The 19,468-nt window shown below is 37.3% G+C and overlaps 1 protein-coding gene across 5 annotated transcripts in view; it reads left to right on the forward strand.

The window, feature by feature from the left end:
- CDH8 (cadherin 8) overlaps positions 1-19,468 on the forward strand; it is a 154,094-nt gene that overhangs the window by 60,884 nt on the left and 73,742 nt on the right. For all 5 annotated transcript variants that reach the window (XR_012776962.1, XM_075510844.1, XM_075510845.1 and 2 more), the window contains one exon: positions 11,755-11,874. Coding sequence is in view for 4 of the 5 variants with exons in the window: in XM_075510844.1 (XP_075366959.1) it covers positions 11,755-11,874 (120 nt within the window). In the remaining variant the exon portion in view is untranslated. The remainder of the gene's footprint in view (positions 1-11,754; positions 11,875-19,468) is intronic.

The following is a 19,468-nucleotide window of genomic DNA, read 5'->3' on the forward strand; positions in this document are numbered from 1 at the left end:
GGGTTTTTTTTCCTATGTATTCATTGATTTTTAAGGCACTGAGCATGACTGCTAAATCAATGATAGTTTGTCACAAAATTGTAGAGTAAAAGGACTATATTACTGGGGTCAACTACAAATTAGCCCTAAGGGTAAATGCAAAGGGAGTGCAAAAGCTAAGGAAAAAAACAGCAGATGTTGTAAAATATGGCAATAATGTAACAGCTGTTAGAAAATTTATATCTTCATGTTGTCTTGTTCCTCTACTTGTTCATCTTGTGCATAATCAAATTCACTAGCTGTGGTACTGAAGAGCATTTTACATGAGAGATTTATTTAGTGAATGTGCATGTTTTTAAAATCTTCTGTACATTCTGTGTGACTGAGACACTGTTCCAAAAGCAAAGTCATAAGTAACCTTAAGTAATTGGTTAGGATATATTCAAAACCAAGACAGTCTTCTCCTTAATTTGACTTGTTATTAAGCCTTGAAAAAACGTATTTCTGAGTATGTGCTATTATTTTTGTACTTTCCATTTCTCATGAGGTCTGATTGAAAATGTCATGATCTTTTTATATTGTTCTTAAATGACCATTATGAGCTTGAGGACCATGGATGAAGTTATGATATTGCTTTTTAGGGGTTTATAATCTGACCCTTCAGTTGCACTGACCTATATTGTCCTGAGGGTACTAAGCTGGTTCATTGACTTTAGACGAAATTGTTAAAATCAGTGGGATTGCTCAAAATACTTCATACCAATGGCAGCAAGTACTTGAATGTTCAGGTTCTGAAGATACTGTCTGGTTCTTAGAAATAAGCCCTAAATTACCTGTGCAAAGTATGGAGCTATTAATGGGTAGTGGTTTCTTAGACAAAAGCTGCCTTTTTTCCTCTCTGTTACCTATCATCAATTTGTCACAAATTTTCCATTTTTTGCACACATGCATTCCCTTTGCACGAAGGGACGTCATGCAAATGACACCTAGCGAAGATAAACTCCTCAGGAAAAAGCCGTTTGGATCAGAATTGAAGTCATAGTTCCTTATGGAGTTCCATATAGAGGAATACATCTTCCTATGATGTTCCTGTTTCACAGGATGAGGACAGACAGACAGACATAGCTGTTGATCATACTAAGGCAGAGCAGAGAAAATTTTGGCAGTCTTAGGTGCATGCTTCTCTAGTCCTATGTAATCTACAAGAATCTGTCCTACAGTCGTTTTTCCAGAATGATTCTTCTCTCATAGTCACAAACATCTTGTTCTTGTTGCAGATATTCTGCTTCTGAAATTCATTGTGGTTGCTTTCATTTGTACATATCAAACGCATCGTCCTATTTCTGTTCTGTGACTATATGAAAATAAGTCTTTGACTCAGGTTTCTAATATGTTCTCTTTTGGTTACAAGTTTAAATCTACTCTTAGCAAGGATTTTTCACAATTTTCCCAAATTTCAAATTTTGAAGAAAAAAAAATGTTTAAAACAGTGGTAGAGGTTTTGTTTTGTTGGCTTTGAAAGCATGCCGTTTCATTTTTCTGTACAGCTATGCTTCTGACGTGAGCCCATTTGCTGGCCAGCGGATGATGCCTAAGTGGAAAGCAGACAGATGAGAGGAAGTAGACCAGTCTAGATTTCTGCCAGGCTGAGGGCCTATGACATGCCACAGAACTGCACAGGAACGTAGTCTCTCTTTTTTCAATTGTGGGAAATGTAGACAAGTTCTAACCGTGAGGTAGAAAGTTCTAGGTCAGAACATTAAATTCAGCGTGGTAATATTTTCACCGAAACTTTTATTACTATAACTTTTACCACTCTGCTAACACAAAAGATTTAGCTTTAGAATGCTGGGGACCAATACTCCGCAAACTCTGTTAATTCAGATGGCCTGTGTTAGACGTCTCTTTGATGGACGCACTTGACATTTGGGAAAATGAGATTCAGATCCAATTCAGAGTCCGTTTTTTTTCTGGCACTGGCCATTCCCCACCCTGCCCCGAATTGGTACCTCTGTTTTTGTTTAGTTGCTGAATCTGCAGCACTTAATGTTTCTCCATGAATACGGATAAGCAATTGCCTGCGGAGCTGATGTCAATACGGCTTTGTCATGAATCAACCGGTCGAGTACCGCTGGGCAGCTGATTCAACTGCACCCTTTCCCTGGAGCCCCGAGGGGCTCTGCTGCCATATGCTCGCTCCGCAGTGGCCCGAGGGGGCAATGTTTCAGGGTCGGCTTTTGCAACCTGCAATACAGTTGCTGGCGTTCTAGGCTTCACTCTACCAAACCAAGCAAGCAGAGCATTAAAGCTGCAAGATTATACCAGCCGTTTTCTGTTTTCACAACAGAAAGTTATAAATGAAAGAATTTCTGCAGTAAACAGCCGGGGCTACTTTATTATTTATTTATATTTTTATACAATACACCTGAGCATAACCTGAAGCTTCCGTCGAAATCAACAAGCCTTACGGTACTTTTCTTTCTGCTTGGAAATATAGTGTACAGTGATCGTCCAATTTCACTGTCTTTGCCTGGGGACCTCGCAGAATGAATGCTGATGAAATAGTCAATTGATTAGAGACAAGCAGTCTTTCAAAAAGTCCTGAACAAAAGAATAGCTATTTCCCGTATGTCTCACAAATATCAATTAATATTCCGTAGTGAGGGTGATATCTAAAGAGAGAATAAAAAAATAACATGAAAAGAAAACATAATTCTTTAAGCCAAACATAAAATATATTTTACCCTTCTACTGTTGCCTGTGATGTTACAGACTGTATTCTAATCCTAACAAACAGCCACCCAGGGGAATTTATGAAGGAATACCTGCAGGCTCTCTAATGGCACCATCTTATAAGTTGTAGCAAGAAAGAACTGCCAACCTTAAAACTGAAAAGGCAGTGTCCTTTCTTATTAGATTCACACGAGCTAAATCCAAGCAATAGGTAACATCAGCAAGGATAATTGCCAGAGTTATCTGTATCACTAGATCTAAATATATATTTCTGATGTAAAACCTTTTTGTTTCCAAAAGATCATGTTAAAAAGGCAGCGTCAGAGTTCTAAAACAATTAGTTTATGCACAAAAAATTGTAAAATATGCAGCTTATTAGATTTCACAGCCATGCTTCCTACAGTCCTCATTATACAGCTGTAAAATGCTGAAGGCTGCCAGCTTGCTCCATTGTCTGTGGGCTGTACAGAAGGCATTTTTCTCCTATGCATAGCAAGCACCTTTCATACTTCTGCAGTTACGCATTTGCATACAATATATTTTTCACATTTCCCTCGCACTATAAAAAGTCCTTAAAATGACACATGAGCAATCTAAAAACGTTGTTGTGTTACATGTGGTAGGATATTCAGTTGTTCAGAGATTTTGATTCATACACATACTGCATGATATTAACATTTTTTAAAGATTTCATTAACTTTCTGAACTATCTACTCCAAAAATTGCATTAAGAAATACGTAACATTTGGAAGAAACAACCAGATTCCTCGTCTGCTTATGGAACTAAACCTGGCTTAGTATCCCAGAGGTATATGAAAAGATTATTTTCCTGGTGGAAACAGGAAACAGTTTCTTGCATTTTCCTGCATGTTATTTCATAATTTATTGTAGTGGTTATTTCCTACTCTTGACCAAGCTACTCCTGTTTGTTTCTTTCAGATCCCTTTGTTAAGCCAGATTTTTCAGCTGTTGAAACACTTAGTTTAGACTATCGATTCTTTGGGGCAGCATCTGCCATTTCCTGTAGGTCTGTAGAGTACTGGGTTCTCAAATCTATTTTTGCTTTGCGTTTCAGTGACATGACATACGATTGCTTATATAAAGCAAACTAGCAAAACAAACAAGTAATACTTTATTAGTCTAATCTTTTAGATTAGATATAAAAAAAGAATATGAAGTGTATCAGTTGCAGTTTATTTCAGAAAGTATATACAATGTCTATATGAGTATATAAGTGCACATAGCTGTGTGTATATATGGAAAATAATGTAAATGAAAACAAAAGTCTTGCAAGATTTGTACTTGTCCTATATGTTGGTGTGCCATCTGACATGCTTGAAGTTCCTGGAGGGTTAGTATTATAGACTGGTATGGCCTATTTTGAGTACATACACATAAGAGAGTAGTTATATGATGGAAATGTAGGCATTCACATTAGCTGGCTAATTTAATTTGGATTCCTCTCTGGTCAACCAAGAAAGAAGAATCCCGTAGGCGAGCAATTCTGTCTTCCTCCCTTGGGTGGAGCAGAAAGCTAGTGCAACTAGGTATATAATTTAGCCAGTTGAGCCTAAAACTGAGTTGTATGAATAACCTTCTTTTCCTTCTTCCTTACCTTAATCATCATAAACAAGATCATGACAGCATCACAGTATTTCACTACTTAGAGTCAAATAAATTACAGCTGGGAGAGACAAATTACCCTATTAGTTAATCTTCCTGTCTTTCTAGGGTTTTCCCTTAGAATACATTATCTAGCATCCTGTGCAATAGAGTGAACTCTTCAGTGAGGAGGATTCTGTTATTTCCCTTGGGGAGCTATTCCTCCTTGTACGATTTCTCATTGTAAGGAAGCTTTTGTTGTTGTTTTTCTCTTTGCAGAAGATTAAGTGAAGTCTTGTATCTATCTATGTATTTATATGGTTCTCATCACCCACGTATCAGTATTACCTCTGTGAAGTACACAAATTTCTTTCTCATTTCTCCCTCTAAGAGTGGCTGTATACAGGATTCTACAGTAGGTATAGTAGAATACATTCTGGCCTTCCTGTCTCTTTAGCATGCCAAGAATAAGTTGCCCAGTTTTCCTCTAGTGGACCGTTCTGGCCTATATCTCTACCCCTTACCACTGCTTAGGATGTCGTCTTCCACCTCCATTAATTTTTCATCACTGACGGGGGTCCACTGGACGCTTAAAAAGCAAATACCTTTCTATTTTTCACATGCTTTCCTTTAAGTGTGGGAAGTCCTGAAAAACCCACACAAGACCTCTGTCATCTGTTCTCAAAGCAGTCCTTAAAACTCTTCCATGATGCCTACGTACCGTAGGCACTGTGGGGTGGTTGTGCTGACCTGACAGCAGGTAGGTCAGGCAGCAGCACCACTGTGTGCTGGCAGCATTGCTTCCCAGGGTGATTTACATCCTCCTGTCACCTCCTCGTCTCTCTTCAGTTGTCTTCTGCATTTGTCTTTCCTGGTTTCCTGGCTCTTAGAGTCTTTGGGGAGAGGACTTCCTTGCATTGTGAGACTGGAGCCGCGTGTTGGGCTTTCAGAGCTTTGGCAATAAAGTAACTATTAATAATAACAAAAATACATTCAAGTACTGATGTAGAAGGTAGGAGTGAAATAATGTATGATCTGCAGAAGAACCCTAAAACACTCATACAACATACAGACATATATATGTGGGTGTATCTGCATACACACTAAGCTATGCAATTTAAAATACCAATGATAATATTTTATGTGTGTATTTTGCATATGTTAACAAGTTCTAAAGTGCATTACACAAATTTCTATTCCATATACATTTTCTTTATTTGGCTAGTGAAATCTCTAATTCATAGATTTTGTGTTTAGAAAGGGTCTCTCAGAATAATACAGGATGATAAGGCTTAAAACTATGTTTTTGTATTTAAAAAAATCAGCAACAATGAAAAACAAATAAGTTTCTTCAGCTTTGAGGCAGTAATAATTTACATGTCAAGAAGTTATACAGGTTTTTATGAGATTATTGCAGTTTTATTCAATAAAAAATAGTTACCATGACAACAACTGTCATGCTACCTGTGAGATTATAGCAAAGAAGGACAGTGAAGAAAAGGCTTCATTTTGGAAAGAATGCTTATCTGACCTGCTGAATACAAACAATGCTTTGCTTTGACCACTACTGACTGCAAGGCTACTATCAGCCAAACTCAAAATCTAGCTAGAGATTTTGAAGCACAGTGATCCTCTTAGAAAAACAAAACAGTTGGTAAATAATGGTAGGTCTTTTTCATGCAAATATACTCTTAATGCCCTGTCAAATTGGTAATCAGATCTTCTGAATGAAATGGAGATTTCAGCCTGTCAAGATTTAGGAAGAGTAGGAGAGAAAGAGTGAGAGACACCAAAAAGGGCATCAGAAAAGCAAAAAAACCCAGAAGTCCCTGGGAAAATAAGAAAACATGGTCCCACTAGGTTGCATTATGGTCACATTTTTTATTTTTACTAGCCATTGCAATCTTTCAACAAAATGGTTGCTTCATTGAATATGGATTCATGCAAATTTCTGGCACCAACTATGCGTTACCTCCTCTAGAACATAGAAGTTTGATTTTTTTTTTTTTTTTTCCCCAGTACACACATTTCACTGCCACACCAAAAAATTTGCTTTCCTCCTCCCTGTGGTGGCATATGCATTTTTCTTTCTGACTAATGCGCAGAATCTGTACCCTGACTTGCACATAAAAACACAGCCAAAACAACAGAAGAGCACTAGCTGAGCACACACATCTTATTTTTATGGTGGCTTTTAATCTTAGTTTGCCAGCAAACACAGACTTTCTTACCTAGCCATATAAAAATACTTTTATTGTTAATTGTGCCTCTGATTGCTAGCCTATTGCAAAGAGAAACTATGAAACCTGACACTAACAGAGTAAAACAATCAGCAATGGTTAATGGCTAAATCACATTAGAAGTGTTCATTAATTAAAATCTGTTGAATCTCTTTGCAGTCCATATTTAATCACAGGGTCATTAGCATTGCAAAAGTGTACCTCAGAAAAAACTGCAGAAAGTTTTTCAACTGAACATCTTAAAATTTGTCTCATCTATCAAAAAAATGGTTTTGTTTTACATGAGGCAATATTAGGTACATAAAGAAAAAAAGAAACAGTGATTATGTTGTTGGGCCAGATTATATAAAACTGCTATGTTATTGTAATTAGGACAACAGTGACTTGGACTATAATAGTGGCTTTCTTGTAAAAATTGCACCATTTCAAATTTATAGTCTCTAGCTAAATGAGTTTGTTGTAGCATTGACAAAGAAACAAACACAAGTCAAATGCAGTCAAAATTAAACACAAACAGAAACCTTAGCTATTTATTTGCTGGGTAGAGCCCAGAATGTTGTTTTTCAAAGAGCATTTACTTAATAAATGTTCTTCCCTGCATTCTTACTGCTTTTTCAATGCAAAATTTTTATCTTTAAAACTTTAAGGACATTATGCATGTAAAAAATATTTACATACATGTAATTTATAACTGCAGTGTCTGTAGTGGAATAAAATCCTACGTAAGTATTGATAATCCAAATATCTAGACCTAAGCACAGAGAGTTCTGCTGCATTCAGGAGCTTGCCTAAATAACAGCCATGGTGGCTGTGAGTTCCTTTTTTCTGCGTTACTTTTCACCCTCAGAAATCTCTCAGTTCTCCAGATCTTTTCTTCATGCTTAGTTGAAAAGGGTTCTGTCACTTATGGGAGTGGGGTAGGTTGCTACTTTTTCTGGACCCTTAGCATCTTGCAGTGGAGCCAGAGCAGCACTGATGTGGCAACATCCTCTGCAGCTGCAGAGGGGACAGAGTTTGCTCCTTTATATACTTCTTATTGCCAGAGTGAACATATTAATGGGGCATGTTTCACACCTGCATAAGATTTGATTCAAGGCATAAAACAAAAAAATTCAAATTAAAGGTCATAAAATTTAAACTATGTAAAAGCTTAACTAATTTCAATAGTGGAAGTAATTGCTTTAATTTCTGTTTCATAATTGCTTACATCTTTCATAAACAATTTTCATCAATAAGATGTTGGGAGCAAATTACTGAATTTGAGACACCTTCTCAGAAGTGGTCGGAAATGAAGTGCTGAGTGGCAGAGACTGGCAGTTTAAGAAATTGATTTCTAGGAGCTGGGAGAGTATTTTATTTTTCCGTTCCCTTCATTAGTTTTATTAGGTGAGATTATAGTCACACTTCAAGTGACCTGTAAGGGAAAGAAAAAGAAGGGTATGCCATTTTTTCCCCCTTCTTTTGTGTATATAAACAGTGAACAGGAATACTGACTATTACGTATGTATTTTTAATGTATGTATAAATTTCAGATAAACTTTGGGCCTCAATAAGTGATTAAATTCTTTTATATCACAAGGAAAAATCTTGAGAGCTGAGCATCAGGATTGGAAGCAATATTAGACACTGATTGCCTCTTTTTATTAAGGCATATTCAACTTTAATGTCTAATGAACACTTGGGATAAAGGATGTATTTATCAAAGAATCAGCATACCCATTTAAGTTGAAATCTTGAAATAAATATCTATAAAAGTCTTCAGGAATTCTCAAGTGAAATAAGAAAAGAATAGACATTATATATCAAATCTTTCTAAACAAGCAATGTAATTATTTCTGAAGTCCTTTGAAATGAGAGCCAGCTAGGCAAATCAAACACCATCTCAAAGAAGTCAACAGTTTCACTTCTTTATTTTCCTTTGTGTATAAAGTATATCACGGAAACAAAATAGAACAGCCTAGATAAAATACTCTTACAAAAATTTTCACTGTTCTGTGATGAGCCTTATCTTATTCCAGCCCTGTCCCATTGTATGATGTTCTGCACAAACCTCTTCTGTCTTAGAAGGTTACAAAATAAAAGTTTTATGCTAGCAGCCACAGAAACCTAGTACCTCACCTGCTATTTCAGTTTGAATACATTCTGCATTCATATTTGAATGTTGAATACATTCTACATTCATATTTGGTATCATACATGGGACAGCAGCTGTGAACTGCAGGGAATGTCCTGCTGGGATGGCGGGGCTATAGCCTGAATTCTGTGAGGGGGGAGGTACAGCTTGGCTAAGAGATTGCTTTCTGTAGGAACAACAAAATAGAGAACTTGTAACTGGTGTATGAGCTACAGAAAGCGAGCCAGCAAAACTTAAATATGTGAGACAATTCTAATAGCTACATCTTTTCGTGCTTTGTAACTACTGTGGGCAAGCCACAAAGGGTCCTTTTGTTCCTCTGTTCCTGCAACGTCCAAACTCAAGCTTCCTGCATACTTCCTTGTCATTGTTCCCAATTTCATTTATTTTCTGTAGCCTATGCCATGGCCTCTGAGTGTGCCCCGTGGTTGCTTCCCTGTTGCTGTTTTTGTTCTCCTGTATGTGAAGGAGGTCATGCAGGATATCATCTATAGGCTGAGGCTGCTGTACATGCTACAAGGCTGGGGACCGCATTTGTGTCATCTATCCCCTTTATCATTTTCACGTAAAGCTACCAGGCATTGTCTGTTAGCGTCTGGGTATACAGCAAAATTTGTACTTGGTCAGACAACACATTTCTGGTGTTAATTCCTTAAAAAACAACCATCAAGTTGAGGATAAAGTCCATTTCTCATGCCCAGCGGCAGGTTAAAGATTATTATATTAAAGTTTAGGTGTAAGATCACCTTTCAACATCAAAAACAGTTAAGCTTCAAAATATAAACAGTGTAGATGTTTATAAGAACAGGTTCAGCAAGCATCTGTCAAAGACAGATGCCACGTAATATTCATCAGCATTGCATTCCTCTTCCACGTGGTCCGCATCAGCTGCAGGCCACGTGGGTTCTTCTGGACCCTGCTGAGCAGCAGGAGAGGTGCTGGTGGGGCCCTTTCCTGCCAGATGGGGCCGTGGTAGAGCTTGCCTGACAACCAGCTGATCTGCTTCCCTTTGTTGATGTTCTCCCCCTGTAAGAATGGATAAATTTACACCACTAGCCAAAATAAATGACCAGTACAAGCCTAGACGTTTTTTTTTCTCAGGTGAAATATATTTCTGCAACCCGCATTCCCTTCCCTGAGAACTATCCTGTTATTCCCATGCAGCAAACCTGCCACAACTTCAGGCACTGCAGAATTTCCACTCCGTAAGCAAGGTGTTATCCATCTCTCTAGACACTCCCAAATCCTGCTAGCCCCATATCTTGCCCTGCTAGTTGAAGTGGCCGGGTGGGAAAGCGTGAAATGGAAGCTATTGGGTGATATGCAAATTATGTCTAAATATGCAAACATTCCTCTAAATAATTTGCATGTACTGTAATGCACAAAACTGCCCAAAGCCATAGCAGTGATGTGCCACACAGGGAAAGAAGAAAAGAGAGCACAATGCAAGGGTGTGCCGAAGGGATCTCCTCCCCCTTTAGTTTACTGTTCCTGTCCTGAAGTGACGTATAACTTGGATTCAGCGGCACACAAAGTGTGAGAAGGAAGAGGTAGCTATTTTTATTGGCAGATCCAGAAAGGGGGGTATTTCGGTGGGTGCTATAATTCTTTTCCTTTCTGAACATAAACATAATTCAGCCCTGTTGTGGTTTAACCACAGCCGGCAACTAAGCCCCACACAGCCGCTCGCTCACTCCCCCCACAATGGGATGGGGGAGAGAATCAGAAGGGTAAAAGTGAGAAAACTCGTGGGTTGAGATAAAGACAGTTTAAGAGGGAAAGCAAAAGCCGTGCACGCAAGCAAAGCAAAGCAAGGAATTCATTCACTCCTTCCCATGGGCAGGCAGGTGTTCAGCCATCTCCAGGAAAGCAGGGCTCCATCACGCCTAACGGTAACTTGGGAAGACAAACGCCATCACTCCGAATGTCCCCCCCTTCCTTCTTCTTCCCCAGCTTTACACAAGCACGACATCATATGGTATGGAATAGCCCTTTGGTCAGTTGGGGTCAGCTGTCCCGGCTGTGCCCCCTCCCAGCTCCTTGTGCACCCCCAGCCTCCTCGCTGGTGGGGTGGGGCGAGGAGCAGCAAAGGCCTTGACTCTGTGTCAGCACTGCTCAGCAGGAACCACACCATCCCTGTGTTACCAACACTGTTTCCAGCACAAATCCCAAACATAGCCCCATACTAGCTACCATGAAGAAAATTAACTCTATCCCAGCCAAAACTAGCACAAGCCCTTAACCTCTCTGCTACTCTTGCTTTCTCTCCCTCTGTAGATATTGTCTTTATTGTTAGCATAATTAATGTCATCATATTTTTAAGTCATCCAAAAAAAGGTATCTGCAGCAAGCTTAATGTAGCTGACTGAATTTCATTCGATTTTGCTTCTTACAGAAATGGCAAGTGCTATGTTGTCTACGAAATAAAAAGGGCAACTTCCTTAATTTTTTCTTCTATTTTTTTGGTCAGAGTGTGGAATTTATAACTCTGGCTACACAATGGACCCCTCAGTGGCAGAGACTCATTTCAGAGACAATAGATGTTGTCCTGACTCTGTCACTGTGGCCACATCAAACCATTATTATGGCTGCAAGCCAAGAGAAGAAAAAAGAATCCTTTTTATTATTGCTTTTCTATACGGTCTCTGTAACTTGGCAAGGTTCTTTCAAATGTGATTTTGCAAATCTTAAATGCAACATATTATATTGTATTATTAACCTTGTATTTCGTATCCCTTTGATATGGTTCCTTTGCAAATGCTTGAAGTCTACACAGATCTATCAGGTAGCTTTAAATGCATTCTACAAAGAAACCTTAAATCATACAGCTACTAGAAAGGTTTTTCTTTTACCCAGAAATTCAGTCTGCTGGCATATATCATCTTGAAGGAAAATGTTTTGTTTGTGTTCCACAAGTAACGTTTTAAGTGGTTACTGATGTTTTTTCTTTTATTATTGTCATACAACTCAAGGAAATTAATTTTTGCTTCAAACTATTTTTTAAATAAGTTATGCAAATTTCTAGTAAGACTGTAAACGTTAATTGTGTATGTTCTTTTTATTTAGGCACCTTTGTTACTAAAGTAACAGCTACAGATGCAGATGATCCAGTTTATGGAAATAGTGCCAAGCTGGTTTATAGCATTCTGGAAGGACAGCCTTACTTTTCTATTGAGCCACATACAGGTAGGTGACTCTGAACAGGAATCCCTGGGTTATATTTACACAAGTGACCGCCTCTTACGTCTTTCATATAATATACTTAAACAGGGAGCGTAAGTAGATGTCTGTCGGTATTACCGAGTTGTAACACGTCTCACTTGTATTCCATCAGAGTCTGATCATGTGAAAAGACAAAGAAAAATCTGTATTAATGATAGTGTAAGTAATGGTGATGCTAATATTACAGAAGTTACTGAAGCAAAAGTGAAGGTAGTGGAAGTGCCGTGTGACTTATAACTGATTAGGGATTGAAAGACTTGGCCTGAGGAATTTAATGAGCATAATGTAATTTTCACTATGAGCCTATAGTATTTCCAGTTAAAGAAACTACAGTTTAGCTTTGGAATTTAGTGAATATATTGTGTGTTTTCATTAAAATTATTTTTCTTTTTTGATTGGGTGGATTGGGGGAAAGAAAGAACATGATACTGAGTGTTGGTATGAAGTTTTATTAGCATGCATTTAGGATTACTTTATTTCTCTGTGGTTTTAAAGTCTTGAAAGTCGCCTGGAAGAAGTGTCAATAAATCCATTCCCTCTTGTTTTCTGTACATATGTTGTACTTACAGCAAATTCATTTAGTTATGTCTGTTAAGTGTTTTTTAAAGTGATTTGATATTGTTTCTTATATTCTTTGACCTGTTACTAGAAGCTGTTTTTAATCACTGTGAGTTAAGCAGCTGTGATTTCCTGAGAAAACTCTAACTCATTTTAAAACATATAAAAAAACACCTGAATATACATGACCATAAAGGATTAAAGCAGGAGTAAAAATTCTTGTCCTCATGCAGATTAACAAAATTATGAAATAAACGCTAGGAGAAATTATTAAAGGATGCTTTTGATAAATCAACTGTGCTAAGTTTTCTCACCAACATTAAACAGAGTACTCTTAGACTCTTTTAAAGTCCCGCAGTTCTTTAACTCTTTCTGGTGAGATTGCATGGGAAAACTTATTTCCCTTTCCTCCTAGAAATGTCCTAACTTGCAGGGACTTAGGTAAATAGTATAGGTCAATAAATATTAATAGGTTAATGGATTAATCCATTAAAGTATTTTCTTCTGGTTGAAGGACAGCTATCTTAAATGTGAAAACAATCTCTGGAATGGGATTCAGTATTTTATTTTAAGCTGCATGTAAAATAGAGTTTTACAAAGAATAACTCTAGCACAGAACAATGGAAAAACAGTAGCTTGTTTCAAAAATAAGTGTGTCAAGAGAGTGTTATTAGTGAAGCCCCTTAGTTCGTGCTGGCTGAGTTGTCACAGGTCACGTGGAAATATAACTCTGAACAGACCCCTGACCATCAAGTATCAAAACATATGATTTGGGGTTTTTTACTACTACAAATTATTGCATGCAGTAATCACTTGCATTAGCTGCCTTAATTAGAGGGGGATTAGCTGTAGGCTCCTTCTCAGTTTCTACTAGGGAAAGTTAGTGCTTTAGCATAGGAATACATCAGCTTTCACAGAGGAGCGGAGAAGTGTATTCTCCACCTACACAGAAGATTTTTCACTTCTTTCACATGAAATAGCCTGAAAGAAAATATTCTAAATGTAAAAAAATGTTTAATTTTACTCAGGTTTATTATTTGTATTGCATTAAAACCTTATGCTTAATCCAATGAAGTAACTATTCATCACCTAGGAAAGTGATTTCCATTATCGTGAAAGCCAGAGAAAACTCCAAAGCTTTTTGGTGAACCTGAAAATCATGATTTTTCTCCTGTTTCACTAGCATTAAATTCCCCCTCCTACCTTCATTTCCAGTTATAAATATTCCTTTGAGTAGCAGTTCAGTTACCATGAAAATACCATGTTAGTTTCTAAAGGGAATTTAATCCTAAAGAATTCAACTGTGGCTTTGTCACAGTCCGTGAGTAAGTGGCTTCATATTATGGAGCTGCTTCTGAATGAATAAGTGGTTTCAGATTCCCCATTTTTCTAGATCTATGGAGGACATCAACTGTGTTCTTCTCTAAACCATTACAGCCGAATGAGTTTATGTACTCAGGCTGTCCTCTGTTTCTTTGCCATCTCTATGTAATGGCCTACATCTGTAGTGTAACTACCATACTAATCTTACAGCTACCCACCGAACACTTTGTTAAGTCCAGAGAGTATGCAGTTGTTTCTATGGTATAAGATGGACCTATCCATTGCTTGCAATGTTTTAAAATTTGCAGAATTTGTTCATGTCCGAGATATGTCTTCACTCACTTAGAGAAATCTTAGCCATACTAAATGTCAAATTGTGTACAGCCCTCCAGCACACATTTGTTTAGAATATGTAAACAATAAATGTACATAAAAGTCTAGTCATTAAGCTAACCAGATGCAGGTAGTCATGTAGAAACTGCAGCTGCATATTATACAGGGCGAAAAAGATTGCTCTAAAACCCAGCAGCATTATAGTTGTGGTTCTTCTGAAGAGAAGTGTTGATTTCAGAAAACGTAAGAAACTATACAGCAGATTTTCTTGGTAATACCAGAATTTTGGAGCAAGGGTATGATAATGTTTATTACATACCAGAGGGATTTTTATGGGTTGTTGCATGTAGGCTCAAAATGCCAATAGTATTATGCTAAGATAGCTATAATTTTGCAGTAGCTTGTGGCACTGGATATTTTACCTTTTAGAGGTAGTGGTACATAAAACACGCACACTAGTTTAGCAGCTATGTAATTCAAGCAGTAGTCCTGTTACCATGGACAGAGAGAGGGGAAGGTGCATTTTAACAAAAAGAAAATGTCCAAAGCAAATAGAAAGTATGTAGATGTTTGTTTCTTTGTAGATGTTTGTTTCTTTGTATTTGTCCAACCTTAGCAATGTGAACCATCACAACTAATATTTGTTTCTTCTTAGTAACCAGGCCAGAAAGACACATTATCTTACACACTTATATGTAGTACTTGGGAATCTCAGTGAAAGTTTTCATGGGGGAAGATGTTTGGATACTATTGTGACAATGTACAAATTAAAGGAGAACAGCCAGGTATAGTAGTGTCTTATCCAAAACAAATCAAACCTGAAGGTGATCCTCCAAGCATGGTAGATATTTTAGGCTTTGGGGTTTGTTTGGGGTTTGTTTTGCGGGGGGTGTGTGTGTATAGCTAAATTTTCTCTGTGGTTACATGTCATTAGTGCCCTGCTAAGTTAAAAGCCTTTGCAATTCATTTGAAACAGGATTGTGTCTGAACACAGATATTGTGTCTAGAATTGTGTCTTTCCCAAAATGGAATCACTGTTTTAAGAAATGGACTGTGTTGAAGTGATCCACTTCAGAATGTAAATATTTTCTGTTATTCATGGGAGTGTATCAAATGTTATCAAAAGTATAGCTACTTAGAGCTGATCGACTTACTATTTTTCTGTATGACTGGCCTTTTATTAGCTTTGTTTATTACCAGTTAGGACTAGGTTTAGATCTGTGCAGCTACCAGCACCGGGGCAGCCGTGGATAGGCTGTACTGCCTGTAATTTTTTTCATTTCCTGGCTCAGACTAAAGATTGTCTGACCTTGCTGCTTTATTTTAATGGTATGCTGTGACCTGTTCATCAGGAATAATCTCAATCATGCCTCCTGATTCCTCTCCCTTCTGTAGTACTCTGAACAGAAAGAGGGAGCAAAGGTGTAGGATATGGCTTCGTGCCTACGGTAGAAAGGGTTGCTACACCTAAGGGTAAACCTGAGGAAAGTAGTTGCTTACTCTTCTGCTTTTTTGTTCCTACTAACTTGACATTAACTAGGTGTAGTCCTTGTTCGAATCACACTCTTGGTTGAAACTCTGACAGTCCTCTCAACCTTCTTGCCAAAACAATTCTATAATGCTGGGTGCACAGAAATAAGTACTGGTAAGTGACCTATAAAACAATAATTTTCTATTACCTTAGATGAAAAATGCATATACTTCTGCAGTTCTAGTTTGCAAATTCTTCTGTATGAGTTATAGACACATGAAAGAAGGTAATTCAGAAGTTATTTTTCATTCAGTGCTCTGAATATGGCTTAGGGTAAATGCTTTTTTGATGGCTTATTCTGACTATTTTTCATTTTTCGTAGGTGAATTTTAATATGACCACTGGTTTATTGGATAGAAAGTAAACATAAATAATACATTACAAAGATACAGATTCACATTTTCTACAAGAGGCTAAACCTACAATGTGATGACATCAGATTAGTAACAAAACTCACAGTGGACAAAAATATATTCCATAAATCATTATAGTTACATCTGACTAACCGATGTCAGGTTTCCTTACTAGTGTGTATTATTTATAAAGGTATACAAGTTGTATGTATTCTCTCATAATCCAACTAATGACAATCAAAATGCTGGGGAAGGGGTTTCCTTAAGACTGCTGCAAGTAGCTAAAGTACGTGTCTCACTTTTAAGCTTTTTCAAGGATATTAAATCATGACTGTCAGCTTTAAAATAAGATTATCATAATGGAACATAATATGAAGTGACACTGTGTTCTGCAATATAGGAATGGCAGAGAAAATACATTTTCGGCTGTGTCTGACTTATTTACATTTCACATGAACTTAAATAATGTCACTCCTACACGTACCTGAAATATAGTTACATGAACAAGGCAAATTATGCCAAATGCCCTGCTGCACTGGAAAACACATTGTATTATTCAAGCATAAACCCTTATTATATATGAAAAAGAATAGATTATGAAAAGATTTTAAACACTGCCGTCTTGGATGTGGTCCTTTGGTACAAAGCCAAAGCTCAAGTTAGTAAAACTGAGATGAATAGAAGAGTCAGGAGACCTAGGAAACTGAAGACTCTCCTAATAGAATGCGGATTTTTTTTTGAGAGTGAATAATTGATTTTTTTTCTATACCTAGCTTTAACTTCCAGGTGAAAGTGCACATGCTTTAATCAGCAGAGCTTTTAATGATTTAGTATATGGCCCTCTCTAGACCGTAGTGTTGAACCCTGTGGTTCTGAAATCAGAACATAAAAGAGTAGGCCTAGAAGGAATGAAACAGGCATTCAGCAGAAGTCAGGTTTGAATCTTTTATTTTAATTTGCAGTCTGTATTATCTTCCTCCATCTAGACCTTGAAATACAGGCCAGCAGAATAAAAACAAGTAAGGTAGTGAGAGGATGAATGACAGCAACTTTTGAGTTATGGACATTTTTGTGATGTTATAGACTATTTCTTCTATCTGGTTGTTAATGTCCAGTTTATTAGTAATGGTGCGTATCAATGATAGCACAAGCTGCCCTCAGAATATTGCATGTGGTACTGATAAGACCCATCGTCATAAAAAAAGACTACTGAAATACTGAAGAAAGTTCAAAGCAGGGTAGCTAAGGTGAGAAGAATATTGCTTATAATGAAAGATTGATTGAACTTAATTTGTATAAACTGGATAAGAGGTGATTAAAGGAGGATATGAAATCACTGCACAAATATTTGAGAGGTGTTAATAAAAGAGGGACAGGGACTGTTTCTGTAATTACTCATGATAGAATGACAAGGTAACATTTTCAAACTAGAGAGGGATGGGAAAACAGTTTTGATACAGGAAGTAATCTGTAGCTGTAAGGGGAAAGTAATGAGCTGCTAGGAACAGAACTAACTCGTGTTCAACAGACCCTTTCTAAATAGTTCAGTTTCTAAATAGTTTAGATTTAAACCCTTATGGGATTAGTGTGGAGAAAGAACTTGTTCAACATTAGGCAGAGCCTGGATTGAACTGTTGCTTTCTAGCTCATTTTATTAACTACTGCTGCTGTGATATCCTTGCCAATAAGTACAGATGTAGTTAAAGTTAATTAATTTTTTAACTGAAAGAATGTTAAGAGGCATGAACTGGGATGGGTAGATGTTGTTCTGTCTTAGCAAGTGAGGTGTAGGAACTCATTTCCTAGAGGAGAAGGCAGGTGTGTGCAGCAGCATACAGAAGGTAGGTCCATGCAGCCCGGATAGCAACGTTCCCAAGGTAGCAGAATCAGCTCCAGCACATGCAAGGATTTCTGGAGTTTATACTTGGTCGCTTCTGTTACAGCACCTTCAGCGCTGTCTTGACAGCATTTGATGCACTTAGGCGCAATGCTGAAAATAGAGTATATTTTCAAACTAGTATAAGCCTTTTCTTGTAAGTGTGTACTAAGTATACTGTACAACCTTAGGAGTTGCATTAAGGTGTTTGTACAGAGATTCTTTGGTGATTCTGAGAGTTGTCTTGGTGACAGCCCATTAGAAGAGAGAGTTTACTGACAAGCTGCTAGTGCAGCAGACCCGAGGGTCAGTCCTACAGTTCTTGCTTTTTACTTGGAAGTATAAAGTGCAACTATTATGGATAAGGTATGTAGGATTGGGTCCTTCAGTAGCAGCAAGAGATGTCTTTTCTGATTAATAAAGGAAGTATGAAATCACTGCAGAGACATTTGAAAACAGTTATGACGGTCTGTAGTTGGTAAAGATGAGTGGCTTAAGATCAAGACAGATTGGCATTTGAAAAAAGGTGATTTCTGCTTCTAGAGTTTATCTAATAATAGTAGTAACAAAAAAGCTGATACCACACATATTTCTTGCATTTCAGAGCAATACCTCTATCATTTTAGAAAGCTAGTGAAACAGTTAGGACTTAACCACTTTCCTCATGCTGAGTAGGAAAACAGGGGCTACATATCTAAATAATGTTGTTCTTCAAGAGACTGAATTAGAGGAATTTGAACTACACAGCTAGATTTGGAAATCATTGGGAAAAGAATCCAAGGCTACTTTCTGTAAAGTGTCTAGCATAATTATAGGTATTAGAGGATCATTGCAAATAAAATCCTAAGGAAGCAAGGTCATAAATGCAGTGTAGAATATTTATTGCATTAATTCTTGGTTGGTGAGAGGGTGATCCTTTCACCAACTATGAACTATGCCAGTGAAACTAGGTCCCAGGGAAAAGGGAATGGCTGGTAAGTAGAGATGAAAGCTTTTTACCCATACTATAAAACCCAGATACAAGTTCATCTGAATTAAAAAGGCAGTATTGTAATAGGTGTTATCCAATCGTATCCTATATGATATTCTTGAAGCAGAATACATATAGTGAAAGGTAGGTAGTTTTAATTTATGCACAATGACAAACTTGCAAGGTCTACTTCAGAATGAAAGCAAGATCAGAAAACATAAAAATGGTAGTAATATGGGCTGAAAAAGAAAATACAATAGATTGTAGGTTACACAAGAAACAAGAGAATTAATAAAATGATATTCAACCTTCATCTTGCTGTTTAACAGAAAGTCAGGCCATCTTCCCCATACAATTTAAAAAAATAAACATGGTAATAAGATATGTACACTGTTAGCGTCTCTCTTAAAAATACAAAAATGGCACAGAATCACTCCACATAAAATGGTATAACATAGTATTCAATTCCTCACCTAGTGATTATTCTTACTGTGGCTAATATCTTTGATTTGAAATATATCTATATCTGAATGTAGTTCAGACAACTCCTGTAACTGATAATTTTTCTAGAAAGTTAGCCAACTTTGCTAGAGACTACAGATTTTTTTCTTGTC

Source organism: Mycteria americana, chromosome 8 (genome assembly GCF_035582795.1).
Source record: "Mycteria americana isolate JAX WOST 10 ecotype Jacksonville Zoo and Gardens chromosome 8, USCA_MyAme_1.0, whole genome shotgun sequence".
In the NCBI taxonomy this organism is placed as follows: Eukaryota; Metazoa; Chordata; class Aves; order Ciconiiformes; family Ciconiidae; genus Mycteria; species Mycteria americana.